Source organism: Peromyscus leucopus, chromosome 17, assembly GCF_004664715.2.
Source record: "Peromyscus leucopus breed LL Stock chromosome 17, UCI_PerLeu_2.1, whole genome shotgun sequence".
Taxonomy (NCBI): Eukaryota; Metazoa; Chordata; class Mammalia; order Rodentia; family Cricetidae; genus Peromyscus; species Peromyscus leucopus.
Window position 1 is genome coordinate 10376016 of NC_051077.1, and position 22462 is coordinate 10398477.

A 22462-nucleotide genomic window follows, 5' to 3' on the forward strand; every position below is an offset into this window, starting at 1 on the left:
AAAACCAGACAGATTTATATTAAAGAAGCTGGAGTGATAACTCAGGAGCTAAGAGTCCTTGTTGCTTTTGCAGAGGAGTAGGGTTTGTTTAGGTTTCTTAGGACCCACATGGTCATTCACAGCTACCCATGACTCTAGTTACAGGGGAGCAAATGCCTTTTTCTGACCCCTTCAGGTACCAGGCATGCATGTGTTTCATATCCATCCATATAGGCAAAACACTTAAACACATAAAATCCAAAAACATTTTTTTTTTTTTTTGGTTTTTCGAGACAGGGTTTCTCTGTGTAGCTTTGCGCCTTTCCTGGAACTCACTTGGTAGCCCAGGCTGGCCTCGAACTCACCTGCCTCTGCCTCCCGAGTGCTGGGATTAAAGGCGTGCGCCACCACCGCCCGGCTCCAAAAACATTTTTTAATAAATAATGAAATGTGATGTGAGACACTTGGTTTAAAAGCTAACCTTGCACAAGGTACTGTGCATTCAGAGTCTTGTATACTATAGTTTCTGTTAAATCACTTTCAAGGTAAAATTTTATAGATACCATGTATTCATTTTTTATATTTCTTTATTTAACTTTAAAATTACAGTCTTAAAATGTCTTCCATCTATGTAGACTTGTGCTAATATAGTTGTAATTAGCTATAGGTAGCCACTTAATTTCCTTCCTTCCTTCCTTCCTTCCTTCCTTCCTTCCTTCCTTCCTTCCTTCCTTCCTTCCTCCCTCCCTCCCTCCCTCCCTCCCTCCCTCCCTCCCTCTCTCTCTCTCTTCATTCGAGACAGAGTTTCTCTGTGTTGTCCTGGCTGTCCTGGAACTCTCTCTAGACCAGGCTGGCCTTGAACTCACAGAGATTAAAGGTGTGCACCATCACCGCCCAACTCCACTTAATTTTAAATTAATTAAAAACAAATTACTGACAGTAGCCACTAACCCAAACATGGCTAGTGGCTACTCTCTCAGACAACACAGATACAGAGCATTCTCATTACTCTAGAAGTTCTTAGAACAGTCTAGACAGTGATAGAGAGACTGTTACCAGAAGGCGTTCATGTATGTATGTGTGTTCCTGTGGAGACTGGAATTTGATATCGGGAATCTTCCTAAATCACTCTCCACCCTATCCATAGATGCAGTGTGCTGCAGTTGAATCTAGAGCTTGCTAATATGCTAGTCTGGCTAGCCAGCATGCTTTAAGGCTCCTGTTGTTGCTATAATTACAGGCCAGCCTCCATGCCCACCCTGTGTTTACATAGGTCCTAGAGATCCCAAACTCCACTCTTCAGACTTGCATGGCAAGCACCTTACCTGCTGAGTCACACTTGCAGCCCCTGGGTTTCAGGAGGTTTGGAGTTGAAGGTGTTGATTTCAGGTTATCCTGAGATTGTTGTGATTTAGTGTTTGTGTGTGTGTCAAGTTTGTGTTTATACTCTTACCTTATCTTTTTTTAATTCATCATATTAGGCTGAGGTATTTGGGGCTATGCAGAATAGAATTTGCAAATGCGTATTCTATGTAAAGAATTAATTCCAAATATATTGTTCCTTCTAATGAAACAAGAATAATGAGAGACGGACTTCATGGAATTTAAATTGATTGACATTATGAAGGTAACAATTGAAATTGTAATGACCCTACTTGCCTTGGGGGAAAAAATGATTGCTTCAAGCTATCTCAACTTCACTTCTGCAACTCTAGATGCTTAGGATTAAAAGTGCTGTTTAGAGCCTCAGAACTCAGTCCATGTGCTTGGAAAGTGCCCACTCTGGACTGACCACTGGCTTTCACTATTGCCGATTCGCTGTGATTACTCTTCATAATTACCCATTATGACTTTGGCTAGATTTATGGATTTACTTCCTTTGGGAGTAGGGAACCCTGGTGCATATTCAGAATCCTCAGAGACCTTAAAAATAATCATGCCAAATACTACCATTTTCCAGATGAACAACAGCCCTGCCATCTCTGAAGTTGGAGAATTAGGAGTAGAGAACTTGCCTTCTGTCATACTATCTACCACCTTTAACAGTTGATTTATTCATCTGAAAGAGGACCTAAATTAATCTGCGTTGAGGCTACTATGACCATAAGAACTATATGCCATTGTAAAACAAAAGTTACTTACAAATCATTCCTTATTTCAGCACTCTCTCCTGTTTGTTTTTCATGGTCTATTCTTGGGGGTATTTGTGTGTTATTTTTACAAGTTACTTATTTTGGAATCTGAAGAGATGGCTTAACAGTTAACAGCACTGGCTACTCTTTCAGAAGACCTGGGTTTGGTTCCTAGCACCCACATTACAATTCTCAGTTATCCATAACTTCAGTTACAGCAAATCCAGAATCATCTTGTACCATTCTCTATGTGCGCCAGACATGCAAGAGGTGCACAAACATATATGCAGGTAAAACACTCACATCCATTAAAAAGGATTTATTTTTGTTAATTATGTGTGTATGTGTGTGTGTGTGTGTGTGTGCGTGCGTGCGCGTGCGTGCCTGAGTGTGGGTTAGTGTATGTGAGTACAGTGCCCATAGAAGCTGGAGAGGGGATTAGGTCCCTTGGAGCTGGAGTTCCAGGCACTTGTGAGCTGCCCCTGGGGACCAAATTGCTGTCCTCTGGAAGAGCAGTTCATAGTCTTTAAGTGCTGAGCCATCTCTCTAGATTCTGTGGTAGTTTAGAAATGACAGCATTATGATCTTCAAGTATTTTGGGGTTTTAGACTAGGGCACCCTTGGCTACCTGGTGACTTTGGGGCTAGACTGAGATGCATGAGACCCTTTCTCAAAACAATTAACTGGGTTCTTAGCTTAAAGAAATAATGCAAATTTGAATTTTTCATGTTTCGTATTTGGGTGTAGCCAAGTCATAGGGTGTTAGAGTGTGTTCATTTATAGAAACTAATAAAACTTGGTAAGCTCCAAATTCTGAGTTCTTAATTTTATAGCCTAGTTTATAGTTTTGCTTTCAGGATAACTTATGTACACACACATTTGTACATAGGCTACAGATACCCAGCAGATGCTAGGACAGCAGTCTTTCCTAGCTATAGACAAGACTATGTTGCTAAATATCTGAACTATTTATGAGAATTCAGTTTTGATTCTCCATAGTCCTTTAAAAAATGGTGGTTGTACATTAGGTATTTTTATAATTGTTATTTGATAAGATACTCTTCTACTCAGAAACATTACTGATTTATTTCTGTGGCACATGCTTCAGATGGAATGGCAGATCAGGTCAGACTTCTTTGCAGAAATTATTTCTCTACAAGTCTAGAATCCTTACCCCTTTCACCCAAGAGCTGAGAACATTTTTAGTAGGGACTCTTTATTTGGGAGGCAGGACTTTAATTGCAGGGTTTTCGTTTTCCACTGACAGTTCCCTTTTCCACAGTTGTGCCTTCAGGGGAGCAATGCATCTGTGGACACATACACTTGAGAATTGGAGTCTGTGCAGCATGTTGTCTTTCTAGACATCTTCGTGCAGTGCCAGCATGCACAGAGAGCTCCTGTAAGACAGGTTTTCTATCTTGCCCCTCCTTTTAACTTCTAGATCTGGTGACTTACATAGGTAAATGTTCTAGTCAGAAAAACAGTAGAAGGAATTGAACATCTGCCAAAAAATTGGCAGTGTGAAACCAAGCTGGCTGTTTGAGCCTCCCTCCCTGATCTCTGTGGGTGTGCAGCCTGCATTTGTCAGGCCTTCCTTAGTGAGCATTACATCACTGTGTACTCCGTCTTTATCACACTGGCTTTTCTTTTGAAAGCCTCTGACATCGGGCTTTAACTTGTTAACCCCTTAAGGCTTTGTGTTGTACTTTGAAGAAGGAACTAATTTAGTCTGAAAGAAGAATCTTAATTTGATATAATGTTGCCATAGAGTATGCCTGTGTGTGTGGAAAAGACAAGGTATTGGTAACCACATCAAATTATTAGATTGATGTTTTGAAAATATCTTTTTTTTTTTTTTTTAAAGAAAGCTATCTTCTCAAAGAATTTTGAAGACAGCTTAGGAAAGTACTGCTTTTTTTTTTCTTTTCTTCTTTTTTTTTTTTTTTTTTGGTTTTTCGGGACAGGGTTTCTCTGTGTAGCTTTGTGTCTTTCCTGGAACTCACTTGGTAGTCCAGGCTGGCCTCGAACTCACAGAGATCCGCCTGGCTCTGCCTCCCGATTGCTGGGATTAAAGGCGTGCGCCACCACCGCCCAAAAGTACTGCTTTTTAAAATGCACATATTTACAGTGGCTGAATTCCTAAGAATTAAATTTTGGAAACAACTCTTATTGATGTTCCTCAACTAGATTACAGATAGATGAACTGTTGTCTGTCCTTATAGAGAATGTTATTATTTATTCATACCATGAATGAATGTCAGATGTGCTGTGCTATGAGGAAGGAGTCAAAGGTTCCTATGTAATTCCATTTATATATAGAGAAGTGTTTTGACTTTTTTTTTTTTAATTTCTGGAAGTACTGAGTTTAAGTTCTCTTGCCATAGAGCCACATTTGAGGCCAGAAGTACAAAATCTTAACTGTTGGTCTGCATTGTGCACAGCCTTTTCTAGAACAGAAACCATTTCATTTGTTTACTGTTGCTGCATTAAGGAAGATAATTGTGACTCTTAGTTTCAAGATTGCTAATAAAGTTGAGTATCCAGAACAGAGACTGCCAGTGATTTTAAAGCAAAAGCAAGAGTTGTTGGGTTTATTTGTTTTGTTTTGCTTTTTAAAGAAAAACAAAACCCAACTTGTTATTCTTTCCTGATGTTTAATGACACGGCTAAACTCTCAGTCTCTAAAAACAAAAACAAGCCCATTAAAACTTCATGATTGATGAGCTAGAGAGGACTCAGTGGTCAAGAGCACTTGCTGCTCTTGCCGAGGACTGGGTTTGGTTCTCAGCGCTATTATGGCAGCTCACAGCCTTCTGTAACTCCAGTTGGAGAAGATCCAGTGCCCTCTTCTGGCCTCCGTGGGCACAGCGTGCATATGGTACACTTACGTACACAGAGTAAAAACACTCACATACATAGAATAATAAATATATTTAAAGCTTCATAGTTCTTTAGAAAATAACAGGAGGCTCTCCCCTCCCCCGAGGCCCCAGTCCTTGGTGTTTTGGATGGTTTGAGACAATCTTATTTTGAATAGGTGAATTGGGAAACCTGGATTGGTTCCTTACTGTGGTCCATGTTGTGTTGTCACACACTGTTAGTGTGTGTGCCTGCCCTATTCTTCCAGCTGGAATGTATGACCTCAGAGCAGGGAGCTGGCTTTATTACAGCTTTGTTTCTCAGCACCTAACTCAGTATCTTTATAAATACAATGGCTAAATGGTGTGTGGTGGAGGTAAGATTAAAGAGGAGACTAGTGTGGCATGAGTTCACTGATTTGATTCGTCTGCTAAGACTGTCATAACCAAGTGCCATAGATTAGGTGGCTCAAACAGCAGATAATTGTTTTACCATGGTTCTGCAGGCTAGAAATTCAAATGAGGGCCGAGTGAGGTTTGTTTCTGGTGAGACTTTCTGCCTTGCAGATGGGTGTCTTCTTGCTGTGTCTTCTCATTGGCATTTTTCTATGCTTGCATTGTTTCTTCCTCTTAAGAGATGTCAGTCCTGATAGATTAGGGCTCTGCCCTTTGACCTCATTTAACTTTAATTGCTTTCCTAAAGATTCTGTTTCCAAATACAGAGAGATACTGGGAGTTAGGACTTCAGCATACATGTTTTGAAGAGAAGGCACAGTTTCGTTCACTGGTTTCCTGCAAATAGATGAGTATGCTGCTGTAGTTACTGTTGTTGCTGCTGTGTCAAAATGCCTGACACAAGTGTTTTGTCAGGACAGGTTCATTTTGGCTTGTAGTCCATCGTGGCAAGGCAGTCCTAGCAGCAGAGTTGGAGGCCCTTGAGTATGTTGCATCCACATCCAGGAAGGCCTGGGAAATGAATGCTGGTGCTCAGCTAACTTTTTCCCTTTTATTCAGTTTAGACCCTAGACTGTAGGAATGGTGTTGCTCATATTCATATGGGTCTTCCATGCCCAGGTAAACCTTTGTGGATGTACCCTCATAGACACACCCAGATGTATGTTTTCTGTGGTCATTCTGAATCCAGTTAAATTGATGATAAAGACTAACTACATATGCCAAGTTATTAAGATACTGAACAGTATACATCCTAGACCTAGTCAGAGAAACACAAGTCTGTAACACTAGACATTTCATTGGAGAGAGTAGTATAGGGAGTTGGTAAAGCAGATAGATCTGAAATGAAAAATAGGAACACTGAAATAACACAGAGGTGTTGTTAATTTACTGATGCAGTTATTACCTCTTTGGCTGAGAGAACCAGGAGAGGTTTGAGATTTTCAGTAGTTGGAGAAGCAGCTGCATAGGGCTATCTCAACTTTATGAAGAGGATCCACTGCCTGGTTGCTTCCAAAGGCTTGGACAAAGAACCCCCCCCCCCTTCAAAACCTGGGACTCAGACTCTGTATGACAGTATTCTCACCCTTCCTAATGCTGCGACCTTTTAATACAGCTCCTCATGCTGTGGTGATCCCAACCCTAAAATTATTTCTGTTGCTACTTTATAACTGTCATTTTGCTACTGTTAAGAATTGTAATGTAAATATCTGTATTTTCTGATGGTCCTAGGTGACACCACTGCCTGATGAGGATATATTACCTCACTGATGATAGTGTTTGTGAACATGATGAGTCTAGTCCTGAGAGAAGCTGAGACTATAAATGACTATAAATGCTAGCAAACAGTTCAATAGTGGGGTGATACTTGTAGGAATATAGTATAGACTGGAAGGAGCTCATTTGCCTTTTCTCCATCTTTATCTTTGTGTGTGTGCGTGTGCACGTGCACTCTGTTCATGATGACTGATAGAAAGCTATCTGGCAGAGGAAAAAGAAGAGTATGTGGAGCATAATGAAGAATGTAGAGGGGTAAGCAGGACCTGCGACAGGGTCTTATAGCTGATACAGTTGTTGTTATTGATGTGAGGGTATCCTCTCAGGAATGCAGTTTGGCAGTGCGTATCTAAAATCTTAGATATGTGTATACTTTTTGGCCCAGTAGTAATTCAAGCTTGTGGCATGATCAGTAGTTATTCTTGGTAAATTTTGAGAAAAATGGTGCTGCTCATCAGTTTGTTCAAGTGTTATTTATTTTAACCCTTAGTCTGGCTGAATTAAGGGCATAGAATTACAGTTTTTAAAACTACAATGAACATGAAGGTCTTGTTTAGCATTTTGCTTCTTCTAAGCCATTAGGAATGTGTTTGTTTGTATGTGTATATGTACATGTATCTTAGCATACAAATATTATTTTTTAATGCTCTTGTACTCAAGTAGGTAATTTCTAATGTTAATGCAAAAGCTTAGAAAACCTTAATACACATGTGTAAGTAAATACCATATGTAGACATAAATTAGCACATAGAAAATTTTAATCACCACTATTGGAAAGTTAAATTAGGGCAAACACTTGCCCAGAGTTAAGAAGTGTCAGTTAGCAAAAATGAGATTTGGAGACTAGGCATTCTTTCAAAAAAGGATAGAGGAAATCACAGTTGATCGGGTATTGTTTATATTTGAGTCACATTGCTGTATCGCAGTCTTAAAGGGTGTGTCGGTTATCATACCCCTTTATACTAAAGAGATATCTTGCTCAGAGAATGCTAGAACTGGGGAAACCCTGTCTGTCTAAGCAATACTCCAGCTGATTCTCAAGGGAAGAACACAAGGGACTGTCAGGAAAGTGATAACATAATCTGGAGAAAGAACATAAGGCATTATCTTGGGTCAGGTGTGGTGGTTCAAGCCTGTCTCAGCACTCAGGAAGCAGAGGCAGGAAGGTGATTACAAGTCCAAGGCTTTTAAGTCCAAGGCTTACCTTTTAAGTCACAGATGTCAAGACCTGTCTCAAAAACCAAACAAAAACCTTTATAAACAGGTGAATAGATGAGGAGTGGAAGAAGATGGGATGATAAGGCAGGTTGGTACTTGGAGAAGGGAATTGGATACCAGCATGTAGCAGTTAACCACTGGAATATGTTTTTATAAGTTTTGAGCCATGTGAGTAACTGGGTAAAACATATTTCAAGAGGATTAATCTGATAGCAGTGTATAGAAAAAAATTATAGGACATAAAAAGCCAGGGTGTCGGTATATAAGAGATTGCATGTGATATTTATTAAACCTCAAGAGTTAGGCTTGTAAAAGACACTTAAAGTAAAAATGATAACAAAAGAAGAACAAGGGAACCATCACTTGGAAAACCCTGTTTGGGTGACTGAGGAAGATGGGGTGTGGAAGACAGAAAACAGCTCTCGGATAATCCCAAAATATTCAGAAAGATAAGCCTCCACAGCTTCCTAGGATTAAGTTTAAATTGAGCAGGCCAGCAAGATGGCTCATCAGGCAAGGGTGCTTGCTGCCAAGCCTGAGAGCCTGAGTACAGCCTCAAGAAGAGAGAACCACCTCCCAAAGGCTGCTGTCTGAGAGCCACATACGAAGAGGGACATGTGTGCACACGTGCACACAGACAGTAAATACATGTAATAAAATGTTTAAAGAAACTACATTTGACAGTGTTTCTATTATTTTTTATGTCACCCAACTAAGAAATAGAAAATGGATTAGTTTATCTGTTAGATGATTGCTTTCTTATCTAAATTTATAACAATTCTCATGTATAGTAAAAGTGGAAGCTGAAATTGATCTTTACTAACCTAATTATTAACTTTCTTTTGCCATCATTCTTAACTATTGTATCTTAATGTATACACTATTGAATAAATTAGTGATAAAATTAATTCAATTTAGTTACATCTAATTACAGTTCCCCAGATTATCGAATCCAGTGGAGAGGCTTTGTATACATAACTGAATGTCCTGTTTGGAAATAAACATGGTTCTCTGACACTGTATTTTAATTTCAAGAAATTCTCATTTTAGTACATACTACTCAAGGCACTAGAGTGATTGGAAGAATTAAGAGTGTGACATAAACTGTCAGAAGGGATTTGGAAGGAGCTGAAGCTGTGGAAGATGATTAATAGAAAAAAGTGGACTGATCGGTAAAACTGAGATTGAAGACTTACCTGACTACAAGAGAACATGGTGCTTTCGTGTTCAGTTTTCACCGTTACCACCTGTCAAATCTTTTTTTTTTTTTTTTAGGAAAGACTCATTTATGTTCACATGTGTGTTGAGATGCTGTATATAGTGTGTGCCCTTGGAGGCCAGAAGAGAGTGTTAGATCTCTTATAGCTGGAGTTCCAGGGGTTATGACTGCCTTGTTTGGGTATTAGGAACCAAGCTCAGGTCCCCTGGAAGAGCAGAGAACTCTCTTAACCACCGAGCTGTGTCTCCAGCCCCCTAGTACTTAACTCTTGAACGTCTTTTTCATTTACTTCATGATAGCATCCTGAGAATAGTCCAGTTTCCCACTCAGCTAAGCTAAGACCTAGTCTTTATCCTTTAGGTATTTATATATATATAATGGAATGCTTTGACAATAGACATTTTCAATGTTTCACATCTGCTAAAAATTAAGTTCTATGAATTTATATATCTATGGAAGGAAATTAATTTGGAGTTATATTTCCCCGATTATTGGAGAACAAATGGTCAGGACAGGCAAAGTCCTGAAAATCACTGGGAGACTGAAAGAGGTACAATTTAGGTTTTCACTTTAAGGGACAGATTTGAGAGAAGTTTATGGTTGTTTATGCAGAGTAATCTTGCTGGATAAGAGAAAGAATGTCAGAAATAGATCTTACTTTGATAATGAGCAGTACTTGATGCACAATTTTTAGTTCTTAGACTTGACTTGCAGTAAAGTTGTTAAGGTGAGTTATTTTTATATAGCTGGATAAGAAAACTCAGCTTTTACGTAGTTAAAAGTATGAAATGGTGAAATTTTAATCTCAGTACAAATTTAATTATTAATAGTTGATTTAAGTTGTTTTGATTTTTGTAGAGCACTTCAGTTGCTTTTCTAAATCCAGTCAGCAGTACACATACAGGACAACACAGGGAAGGAGTTGCACAGCCTCAGGGAAAATACAGGGGTCAGAGTGAGGACAGTCCATAGTACACTCAAATCATTGGCCTGGTGAGGCCATGACAATGAGAACAGCTGTGCTTATTCTGTTACTGTGCTAAAATATACAGAGAACAAGATTTCCCGGGTTAGCCATTTTTATGTACAATAAAGTAGCATTAGGACATTCAGAGTGTTGTGGAACCATAATCACCATTGTCCATTTCTAAAACCTTTCATCATCTCAGATGTTACCCATTAACCAATAACCTACTACCTCTGCCCCTAGATCCAGGATCCAGTACTCTGCATTCTACTTCCTGATTTCTTGAATTTACCAGTCTTAGGTACCTAATAAAAATGGAGTTCAAAGTGCCTTTTTATGATGTGCCATTTGGTTTAAAAATGAGTTTTAGCAATTTAGTTAAGCTTTCTTTTTTTTTTGCATGTATTATAGATATTTTATATTCAAGTCTGGAAGAATGGTGCATTTATTATTGCCTTAGGGTTTCTGTTGCTGTGAAGAGACACCATGAGCACAGCAACTCTTATAAAGGAGAACATTTAATTTGGGTGGCTTACAGTTTCAGAGGTGAGAAACATGGTGGGCATGCAGGCAGACACGGTGCTGGAGAAGGAGCTGAGAGTTCTGCATCTTGATTTGAAGGTGGTAGGAAGTGAACTGTGACACTAGATGTAGTTTGAGGATAGACCACAAAACTCACACCCACAGTGACATACTGCCTCCAACAAGGCCGTGCCTACCCCAGGAAGGCCACACCTCCTAATAGTGCCACTCCCTATGTGTTTATGGGGTCCAGTTACATTCAAACCACCAGTTATCTATTGCCTCATGTTAGTGTTATTGGTCTTTGTCAATATCATTGTTGTATGAATCAGGTACTTCTTGACTATCTTCTCTTTATGGATCTTCTTGAATACTTGTTTAGATATTTTTTTTTATTCTAATTTTCAGTAGGCTTTAAAAAGACAGTATCTCAGATGATAGATTTAGAGTTCTCAAAAATGCCCCTTATGTAAGATACACTAAAGTTTGTATCTAAAAGTTTTTATTTCATGCTATAAATTTCAAGTAACTGAAATCACCTAGCTAGTTTTTTATTGTGTGTTTTTCAAAGATGGTTTCAAAAGTTCATGTGTTTGCTTCATTGCTGCCATCTGGTGACTGTTGGGGATATGTCACCATGGTGCTTAAAGCGGCAGTGCATCTTAAAAAATAAAAAGTGGCCTAGCATCTTAAACTTGATTTGCAAACCCATAATGTCATGTAACTGAATGTGGGGTTTAAAAAATAATGGGATAACAATAGGAAGGTTTTGAATGTGCAGCAGACAAAAAGTAATTGAAAATCAAATGTGTAATGAACCAAGTGTTTGTGGTGTTGCTCACCTATGTCACATTGTGCACTTTCCCCGCATCCTTGATTCTGAACCTACAACACAAGCACCGTGCTGTACTGCCTGAGAGCTTCCTCTCAGGACACCACTGAACATTACCTAGAATGCCTCAGCTCAGATTTGGGGTCATCACATGTTAGGAACTGCAGTTTTTTATACCATTCAGCTAAAATGTTTTCTACTGCTACAGAAGCATAATGGTTTAATTATGGAAAACAATGAGCATTAGTGTGTCCCTGCTGTCATTCTTGTGCATGTGAGTGTCAGAGCAGTGTATCTTTGGATTGTGTTGTGTCCGAGTGGCTGGTTTTTAAGATTACTATTTGAGTTGCTGACAAATTTCATAAAAAGTTAAGTGAATTTTGGCTTGGGTTTAAGACAGAATTTCCAATAATTTCTAAATGGCCCTAATCTTTCTTCTGACATTTTGTACTATGTATTTAGGTAAAACAGCATTGGACAATTATAAAATCAAAATATTGATTGATTTTGAACAATGTTGAGGAGGCACTGTGTCCTGCACTTTCAGATATCCAACCAGAATTTCATTCTATATGTAAAAAATGAATAAACCTATCCATGTTACTATGCAAATTTACTTTCATCTTTAATAAATGGCAAAGATACCAAAGAACTGTTTTAAATTTCATTATGATTTACTATCACTAAATATAATTTGTATGTCTGGGTTTTATATCTATATAACTGGGGTTGTATAAAAATTTTTTGGGCCAAAGGAGGTCACACTGAAAGGAAGCCCTGACATAAGACAACAGACCCAAGTACAACTGAAGTACTCGCAGCCCCAGGAGTCCCAGTGCTTTAGAGAGAGGGAGTGAAGGTGAGCGGCGACAATGGATGTCTCACCTTGTAGCTAGAGTTTTTCCTCTCCGGGTCCCGTCAAGCCCTGGCAATCCCATAGCCCATTTATAAAATAAACATACAGATGCTTATATTATTTAAACTGTTTGGCCTAATGGTTCAGGCTTCTTGCTAGCTGTTCTTATATCTTAAATTAACCCATTTCTATAAATCTATACCTTGCCACATGACTCATGGCTTACCAGTATCTTACATGTTGGTACTCATGGCAGCGGCTGGCAGCATCTCCTGACTCAGCCTTCCTGTTCCCAGGATTCTCTTCTCTGCTTGTCCCGCCTGTACTTCCTGCCCGGCTACTGGCCAATCAGCATTTTATTTATATAGAGCGACAGAGCGATATCCACAGCATCACCTAGTTATCCAGGCTATGAAATCACTGTGAGATGACTTTGTAAACTTTACATCAATACACTGTTGTCTTCGTTCTCTTCCCAAGCGAGGTACTATTTTTATTGTTTTTGTTCTGCCAGGTGTTCTGTAGTGTATGTGTGCAGTGCTTAGTGTTTGTTGTGCACTGTTGTCTTAAACAGAAAAATCAGAGCCTTCCGAGAGTTTACAGTTGTTGACACATGTCAGTTAGATACCCATCCACATATTAACTAGTGAAAAGAATGAAGGGAATAAGTAAAGCAAGGAAGGGCCTTGTGTTGTTATGGTGGGTGGATTGCTTTGATGTGTTTAGTAGGGTGTTAAGAGAAAGCCTTACTGACAAGACTTTAGTAGAGATCAGAGAGATTTAGACAAGAGCAGTCAATATAGAAGGGAGCAAATGCAGACAGAGGTCCTGCTTTGGAATATCTGGCTTGTGAAGAAAACAGAAGCAGAGGTGATGGAGGGGGGTGCTGTTGGCAGTTAGACTAGTAGGTGATGAGGTCAGATGTGTGTGGTGGGTAGGATTTAGAGTTAGGCTGCTGCAGATCACACAGGGTCTTGTGGTTCACTTGGCATTTTGATTTGAACTGGAGACTTGTACTAGATGGTCTGAGGCAGCTAAATCACATGCCTCACCTTAACTCTTAATGGGTTCCGTCTGGTTGCTGTGCTTAATGGAGTGTAAATATAGCTGCAGGAGTCAGTTTACTTTAATATAGATCATGGCAACAGTAAGGTACAAGGATTAAACTTGGACAGATCTATGAACAGTGATTATATAGCATATTGTCTGTTTTTTTTGTAGACCTTTACAAGTTGTCTTTATGGATTACCAGTAGTGTTTAGTTAAAGAGTCGATATTTGATTGGATCTGAAGCAGTGCATCAGTCTGTCACACTACTGCTTTCTTTTGTTGGTGTCGTTTTGTATATCCACATGGACCTTTTCCATATTTTGCATGTTGAATTTTATTTTTTCAAATTAAAAACATTTCAAGTTAACATACAAAGTAATTAGTTTCAAAACATATATTTTTCTTTTCTTTTTGTAAGTGTATAAGTGGTTTACTTCCGTGTATGTCTGTATACCATATTGGTGCCTGATCTCCACAGAGGCCAGAAGAGGGCATCAGATCCTTTGGGACTAGAGTTACAAACAGTTGTGAACTAGGAATTGAACTCGGGTCCAGAACAGCCAGTGCTCTTAACCCTTGGGCCGTCTCTCTAGCTCCACACACATTCTTCCCTCACTACTCTCCCCCATCCCCATCCCCTCCCCTTCCTCTTACTGTAAATGACAAAATTACATTCTTTTAGGTATTGAGTGAAACATCATTGAAGACACATTTTGAAACAGATTATTGCATAGATCTATTGCATTATCTTTCTGTCTGTCTAGCTGTATCTATAGACGGGGTAGTGCTCTGTACCTCAGGTTGGCCTCCAGTCTTTGCTTCTTCTGCCTCAGTACTTAGAGTAAGAGCAGTCATTGCCATACCTGGCTAGTGATGTTGCCCTTTATTGTAGTAGAGAAGTGGAGGCTGTCTGCACGGACTCCACACTTTCTCTCCTTTATTTTCTCTATTGATGCATGCTTTTCGGATTTTGTCTTGATTGGGGATGTGTGTCCAATCTCCATTTTTAAAGAAGGATTTATTTATTTGTGTATGTCTCTGTGTGTACCTGTACGAATGTATGAGTATATGTGTAGAGGTCAGAAAAGGGCATCAGAGCTGGAATTAACACGTGTTTGGAGAATACCTGGCTTGTTATATAAGTGCTCTTAACTACTGAGTCATCTCTCCAGCCCCTCCACTCTCCATTTTGATAGGCAATGTTTTTGTTATGTTCTTCTTGGCTCCAGCCAGTCTTACCTCTGAACCTTTTCTATCATTGCTTTTTTGTGTTCTAGAATGTTCTATATAGCCATTTCCTGACCCACCTTTGGCAGATAACCTTCCTTCCTTCCTTCCTTCCTTCCTTCCTTCCTTCCTTCCTTCCTTCCTTCCTTCCTTCCTTCCCTCCCTCCCTCCCTCCCTCCCTCCTCCCTCCCTCCCTCCCTCCCTCCCTTCTTCCTGGAGCTGAAGACTGAACTCAGGGTCTTGCGCTTGCTAGGCAAGTGCTCTCCAACTGAGCTAAATCAGCAACCCCAATTTTATTTCTTATTTTCCAGAAATAAGTAAAACTATAAGAAATGGCATCTTCAACTTTTACCCGTTTTTACTATTCTTCCTTCAAGGCAAATAAATATCTGTGTACTATTCTGTATTGTTAAAACCAGTCTTTACCCATGTTTTAAAAGTCACTCTTCTTTTCTAAACCTTTGGTGTGAAACCATTCTATATTGTTGTTGTCATTGCTGTCAGATGCTGATAAATGTGACTGTTGTGCACTTAGAGCTACTATGGCTGGAAATTAAGTGTGTTTAGAATTAATAAGCACAAGTAGGGGCAGCTCTAGGCCTGGCTCCATAGTGTGTTTCTACTTGCTTCTGTTCTTGTTTGTTTCTTGAGTGTTTGACTGTTTCTGTCCACTGTTCCACATTATAAAATGAGTTTACCTTTCATACCATAAACACTTAGAATATATTGAAGCCATTGGTATCTTCTTTTGTTTTCAGCAATTTCTTGTCTGCTTTCTGTCCCCTTCATAACAGTGTCCATTTCTGACTCTAGTTCTATGTAATGAGGTCTCCAAGTGCAGAGTACAGTCAATATTTTATCTTTCCAGTTGCAGTTCTATACTGCTGTGTCAGGATGGCTGTCCCTGGGAAGAAAGGAAGAGGTAGCATATTGGAAAGGATTGTTGAGATGGAATGTTCTTGAGACATGGGTGATGATTCTGTGGTCATTGATTCCATAATAATTTAAGGAGTACACTTACAGCCTGTATGTTTCCAGTATGTTTTAATTAGAAAGTTAACATTTAAGTTTAAAGAAATGAGTAAACATTGATAGAAATGTGGTAACTCTGAATTGTCTGAAACAAATACCAGTGATGATCTGGATATTGGTGTTCAGAATTTAGAAGAGAGAATAGCCTAGAGAAAGATTTGTTTTAAAATATATATATTTTATTTTACAATACCATTCAGTTCTACAGATCAGCCATGGGTTCCCCTATTCTCCCCCCTCCCACCCCCTTCCTGTACCCCCAGCCTACCCCCCATTCCCACCTCCTCCAGGACAAGTCCTCCCCTGAGGACTGTGATCAACCTGGTAGACTCAGTCCAGGCAGGTCCAGTCCCCTCCTCCCAGACTGAGCCAAGTGTACCTGCATAAGTTCCAGGTTTCAAACAGCCAACTCATGCAATGAGCACAGGACTTGGTCCCACTGCCTAGTTGCCTCCCAAACTGATCAAGCCAGTCAACTGTCACACCTATTCAGAGGGCCTGATCCAGCTGGGGGCCCCTCAACCTTTGGTTCATAGTTCATGTGTTTACATTCATTTGGCTATTTTTTTTTCAATAATTGAGTAAAACTGAAATTTATTATAAGCCACAGTCGTCCTAGGGACCTCCATGCTATATATATAGCCTCTATGGTTCTATGGGTTGTGGTCTGATTGTTCTTTATTTTATATCTAGAATCCACCTATGAGTGAGTACATACCATAACTGTCTTTCTGGGTTTGGGTTACCTCACTCAGGATGATTTTTTCTAGCTCCATCCATTTGCCTGCAAATTTCATGCTTTCATTGTTTTTCTCTGCTGAGTAGTACTCCATTGTGTATATGTACCACATTTTTTTCATCCATTCTTCCGTTGATGGGCACCTAGGTTGTTTCCAGGTTCTGGCTATTACAAATAGTGCTGCTATGAACATAGCTGAGCATGTATCTTTATGGTATGAATCAGCATTCCTTGGGTATATGCCCAAGAGTGGGATGGCTGGGTCTTGAGGTAGTTCGATTCCTAATTTTCTGAGAAACCGCCATACTGATTTCCACAGTGGTTGTACAAGTTTACATTCCCACCAACAGTGGAGGAGTGTTCCCTTTGCTCCACATCCTCTCCAACATTGGTTGTCATTGGTGTTTTTGATCATAGCAATTCTAACGGGTGTAAGGTGGTATCTCAGAGTCGTTTTGATTTGCATTTCTCTGATGATTAAGGATGTTGAGCATTTCTTTAAATGTCTTTCAGCCATTTGTAGTTCTTGTTTTGTGAATTCTCTGTTTAGCTCTTTAGCCCATTTTTTTAATTGGACTGTTCAGTACTTTGATGTCTAGTTTCTTGAGTTCTTTATATATTGTGGAGATCAATCCCCTGTCAGATGTGGGGTTGGTGAAGATCTTTTCTCATTCTGTTGGCTGTCTTTTTGTCTTATTGACTGTCTTTTGCCCTGCAAAAGCTTCTCAGTTTCGAGAGGTCCCATTTATTAATTGTTGTGCTCAGGGTCTGTGCTGTTGGTGTTTTATTTAGGAAATGGTCTCCAGTGCCAATGTGTTCAAGAGTGCTTCCTATTTTCTTTTCTATTAAGTTTAGTGTAACTGGATTTATGTTTAGGTCTTTGATCCATTTGGACTTGAGTTTTGTGCATGGTGACAGATATGGATCTATTTGTAATCTTTTACATATTGACATCCAGTTATGCCAGCACCATTTGTTGAAGATATTTCTTTTTTCCATTGTATAGTTTTGGCTCCTTTGTCAAAAACCAGGTGTTCATATGTGCATGGATTAATGTCAGGGTCTTCGATTCCATTGGTCCGTATGTCGGTTTTTATACCAGTACCAAGCTGTTTTTATTACTATAGCTCTATAGTAGAGTTTGAGGTCAGGGATGGTGATGCCTCCAAGGGTTGCTTTATCGTATAGGATTCTTTTAGCTATCCTGGGTCTTTTGTTTTCCCATATAAAGTTGAGTATTTTTCTTTCCAAGTCTGTGAAGAATTGTGTTGGGATTTTGATGGGGATTGCATTGAATCTGTAGATTGCTTTTGGTAAGATTGCCATTGAGAAAGATTTTAATGACATCAACAAGCAGATGATAATTGAAAGTACCCAGTGAGATTGAGTGGATGGAAAAGGATACAGAGTGAGGAATAGGAAAATAGATGTCAGAGATAAGGAACATCAATGTTGTCAAGTGTTGGAAGAAAAAAAAGGACACCAAAAAAAGACCAGACTGAAACATTTGGAAAGATAACCTCACTACATATAGACAGTGCTTTTTGATGACACCAAGAACTACTTAAATAAAATCATACATTATTATTATTTGTGATATTCATAAAAGTTGTTTATGTTATAAAAACTTGGTCATACCATTTGTCTTAGTGACTTTTCTATTGCTGTGAAGAGACACCATGATCAAGGCAACTTACAAAAGCAAGCATTTAGTTGGGAACTTGCTTACAGTTTCATGAGGTGAGTCTCCACATGGTAGCAGGCAGGCAGGTGCAGGCATGGCATTGGAGCTGCTGAAAGCTTACATGTTGAGAAAACAATCACAAGGCAGGGAATGACTGAGCTTCCTTACAGTTTCAGAGAGACTCCATTATGGTCATGGTGGAAAATATGGTGGCAAGTAGGTGGCAGGCAGTGTACTGTTGAAGTAGGTAAGGGCTCTCTATCTTGATCCAAAGGCAGCAGGCAGGGCGAGGAGAGTGACAGGGTAGGAGGAGACAGAGACTGAGACTGTTGTGGGTGTTTGAAATCTCGAAGCCCACTCCTAGTGACACACCTCCTCCAACAAGGCCACACCTCCTAATCCTTCCCAAACAGTTTACCAACTAGGAACCAAATATTTAAATATATGAGCCTGTGGAGGCCATTCACATTCAAACCACCACACCATCTGTATTAGTTAGTATTCTCTAGAGTCACAAAACTTAGGGAATGAAAAATATCTCTCTCTCTCTCTCTCTCTCTCTCTCTCTGTCTCTGTGTGTGTGTGTGAGTGAAAGAGAGAGAGAGAGAGAGAGAGAGAGAGAGAGAGAGAGAGAGAGAGAGAGAGAGAGAAAGAATTTATTGGAATGACTTACAGATGACTTACAGGCTGCAGTCCAACAATGGCTAATGGTGAATTAAAAGTCCAAGAATCTTGCAATGAAAGGATAAATAAAAAAGAAAGGCAAAGTGGGTACCTTTCGGCAGGCCCTGCTCAGGAATGTCATTAAGCAAATACGCCAGGCACAGTAGAACTAGTGCAAGAGGCTTATTGGGGGAGGGGGACGGGAAAGAGGGGGAGTGAAAGGCCATGTCAGAGTGGATGTCGGAGTAGGGACTTGAGAGAGGCAGACAGACAAGAGGAAGAAGAGAAGCAGGAGAGGAAAGAAGAGACAGAGGAGCAAGAGGCAAGAGAGAACGGAGAGCAGGCTGTGCTCTGGCGGGCACTTTTAAAGTGTGCACATGTCATAGAGCTGATGGTGGAAAGGCACCTGGCAACAGTTGTCGCTCAGTCCCATGAGGCTGGGTGTCCATGCTGTGTGGTCTATGCCGGAATCCCGAAGAAGTAGGCTCCAATGCCAGTGAAGGAATGGATGTGCTTACAAGTTGAGGGCAAGCAGGAGAAAAACAAGCATGCCCCCTCCTTCCCTTGTACTTACCTAGGCTTCCAGAAGGAGGTGTGGCCCAGATTAAAGGTGTGCTTTCCAGCCTTAAGGTCCGAATTAAAGGTGTTTATCTTCCTGTCTCAAGATCCTGATCAAAGCTATGTTGTCTTCCTGCCTCACGATCTGGATCACAAGTGTGCTCTCCATTTGGGGATCATAGTTCATTCCAGATATAGTCGAGTTGACAACCAAGAATAGCCATCACACTATCCCTCTGCCTAAAATCTTCCAATGGTACATTAGAGGCCATACCATAAACCCCAGATCTTATGACCTGTTTTCTAGGCCTTTACAGTTTACTTCTTTATGATTTTTCCAGGGCACATGTATCTCAAGTATGATCTGATCCTAGATATAATTTTTTTTGTCCTTACATCTTGGGTAGAAGCAAACTTTATGAAAACTTACTGAGTAGGAATTTTAGGAAGAGTGATATAATTGCCTCAAAGTTATGTAAACTCAGAATAGAGTGTAAAACTAACTTTAATTTTATGTTCATACTAAAAAAAGTACTAGTAATGGAATCAATTGTGTTTTTCTCTGCAGCCAGTTGCTGAACCAATACCCATCTGTAGTTTCTGTCTTGGTACAAAAGAACAGAACCGGGAAAAGAAGCCTGAGGAACTCATCTCCTGCGCAGACTGTGGCAATAGTGGTAGGTGGTTCCGTTTGCCTTCTGACACATCTGCAAGACAAGGAGAAGGTTGCTGAAATGAGTCGGTAATCTTGAAGCCTTGCCAAATGCATGCATGCTTTAACTTAATTCTGGTTTGCGGTAACTGAGTGGAGCTTTTACACTACAGAGGGATTTGAATAGCTGAATTGTTTAATTAACTTAATTCTGTTTCAGGTGTTCTTAGTAAATGTTCTGTGAACTTACCTTTTTCTGATCTTTATATTTCATTATTAAGTAACTGTTTAAATCACATGGTTTAAAGTTGTTTGTTTGTTTTAAATAAACACAATTCAGGCTGATGAGAAAGCTCACTGAGTAAATAAAGTACTTGATGCACAAGCTTGAAGACCTGGTTCAACCCCTAGATCCAGTGTAAAGATTTTAGCTCAGTGTGCTAATCTGCATTTGTAATCCCAGCACTGTGGAATGGGGACAGGGAGGTTCCTGGGGTTTGCTAGCTGGACAGCCTAGCCTATTGAATGACTCCAGGTCAGTGAGAGACCCTGTCTCAAAAACAAAGTAGAGGACTCCTCAGGAACTGCAGCTGAGTGAGGTTAAACACCTTCCTTCCCCTCATGCAGTGTACCTGTACACTTAAGTGTGCTCACACAGACAACATAACTCCTTTCCTTTCTTGGTTTGTCTCAGACTTGATCTATAGACCCAGAAAGAGCAGGTTTGTTTTTCTGGATTGTTACATAGGGCATTGCCGACACTGGGGTTTATTGAGCCTATGAAATCCTGGGTCTATAGAAAGATTTTTCCGAGTCTACTAATTTGCTAGTTCCAGAGACCTTCTTACTCTACTTTTTAGGAATGCACAAGATTTTATAGGAAGGCTTTAATGAAGCAGCATTATCTTTTAATCATTGTTTCATTTTCAGGGTTTAAGTTTTAGCTTTGCAGTGTCTGCTCCTCACCCTGGCAGTGGAACCCCGCCAGGGCTTTATACATGTCAGGCAAGTGCTCTACCGAGTGAGCTATAGCCCCAGCTCAAGCTTTTGAGTTTTTATTTATAGAAACATTAGAAGAAGGTGGGAATAAATCTTGAGTGCTGAGAGACCATATACAGTACAGTATCATAAGCAAAAGTGAACTCTGGGTAGATTTCAGAGTGAAGCACAAAAACTATAAAAACCAGAGTTGATTAGAAATTATCATAACTTCCATTCCAGTGACTATTTTAACTGTATGTAAATGTTCATGGAGATGTATAGACTTTGGGTCTGGTTAGTTTGGGGATGTGAGTTTTTGTAAGTTTTTTTAAAATTTAAAAGTCTATAAAAATAATAATAGCGCCAGGCGGTGGTGGCGCACGCCTTTAATCCCAGTACTCGGGAGGCAGAGGCAGGCGGATCTCTGTGAGTTCGAGGCCAGCCTGGGCTACCAAGTGAGCTCCAGGAAAGGCGCAAAGCTACACAGAGAAACCCTGTCTCGAAAAACCAAAAAAAAAAAAAAAAAAATAATAATAATAATAATAATAGCAGTTATCTATTGCTACAGAAATAAATTAATCTAAGACCTTGCAGCTTATATCAATGACAGACATTTTAATTTTATACTCTTTCTGTGCCCTGGGAATTAGGAAGTGGCATATCTAGACAGTTTGACTTGATATCTTATGAGGATATACTTAGGATTTTAATTGGTGCCTCAGACACCTAAAGCTCCTATGGTGGCTCATTTACCTGACTGGCAAATTAAGGCTATTGCCTGGTAAAAAGAAGCCTCAGGTTTTTTTCCATATGGACCTGTAGATAAGGCTGTGTGAATATCCACAACATAGCAGCTGGCTTTCTCTAAGCACCTTCCATAAAAAACAAGGAAGAGTCTTGAATATCTTCTGTAACAACCTTATAGGAGCTATGCTGTCATTCCAACAATACTGTATTGGTTATACAGATCAACCCTACTTCAATGAGAGAACAATCTACTTAAGAGGGAAAGACTGTTTGGAGACTGGCCCTCACAATGATCAGGGAAGAAAAGCATGAGCATAGTCAAATCTGTAAATTGTTATTTTCTAAAATATTTAAAAACATGTTTTGTTGTTTTTCCGTTGGCACAGAGGCTGCACTTTAATCTGCTGCTGTTTTAGCCAACAAATGTGGCTCTGAGTTACTGGGCTGCTTCTCTGGCAGTGGCCTGGCTGCTCAGGCCATGGCTTGGTGGGAGCTCTGTTCCTGCAGGCGCCAGCTATGTTGCTGCCACCAAATACAGCGTTTAGTTAAATCTCTATTGTTCCGTTTATCAGTAAGACTCAGAAGACAAAGACTGGGGTGAAAACCTGCCAGCTCAGAGAGGCTGAGTAGCAACTAGCAGACCTTCTTTCTTTGCCATCATCTAGGAAAGAGAGCGTTCTTCCTATTCGCCAGAACCTACGCTACACTAATTACCTCCCTAGTACCTCGATAGGTGTCAGACACCCTATGATTCTCTATGATTGCTTTCTGTCAATTAATTGCTAACTCGGCCTCCTGACCCAAGGTTGATTTTT

General features: G+C 39.9%; 1 protein-coding gene across 3 annotated transcripts in view; it reads left to right on the forward strand.

Moving 5' to 3' along the window:
• The window catches only part of Kat6a (lysine acetyltransferase 6A), an 88587-nt gene that overhangs the window by 26865 nt on the left and 39260 nt on the right, over nt 1-22462 (forward strand). For all 3 annotated transcript variants that reach the window (XM_028887813.1, XM_037211630.1, XM_028887814.2), the window contains one exon: nt 19836-19944. In XM_028887813.1, the coding sequence (XP_028743646.1) occupies nt 19836-19944 (109 nt within the window). The remainder of the gene's footprint in view (nt 1-19835; nt 19945-22462) is intronic.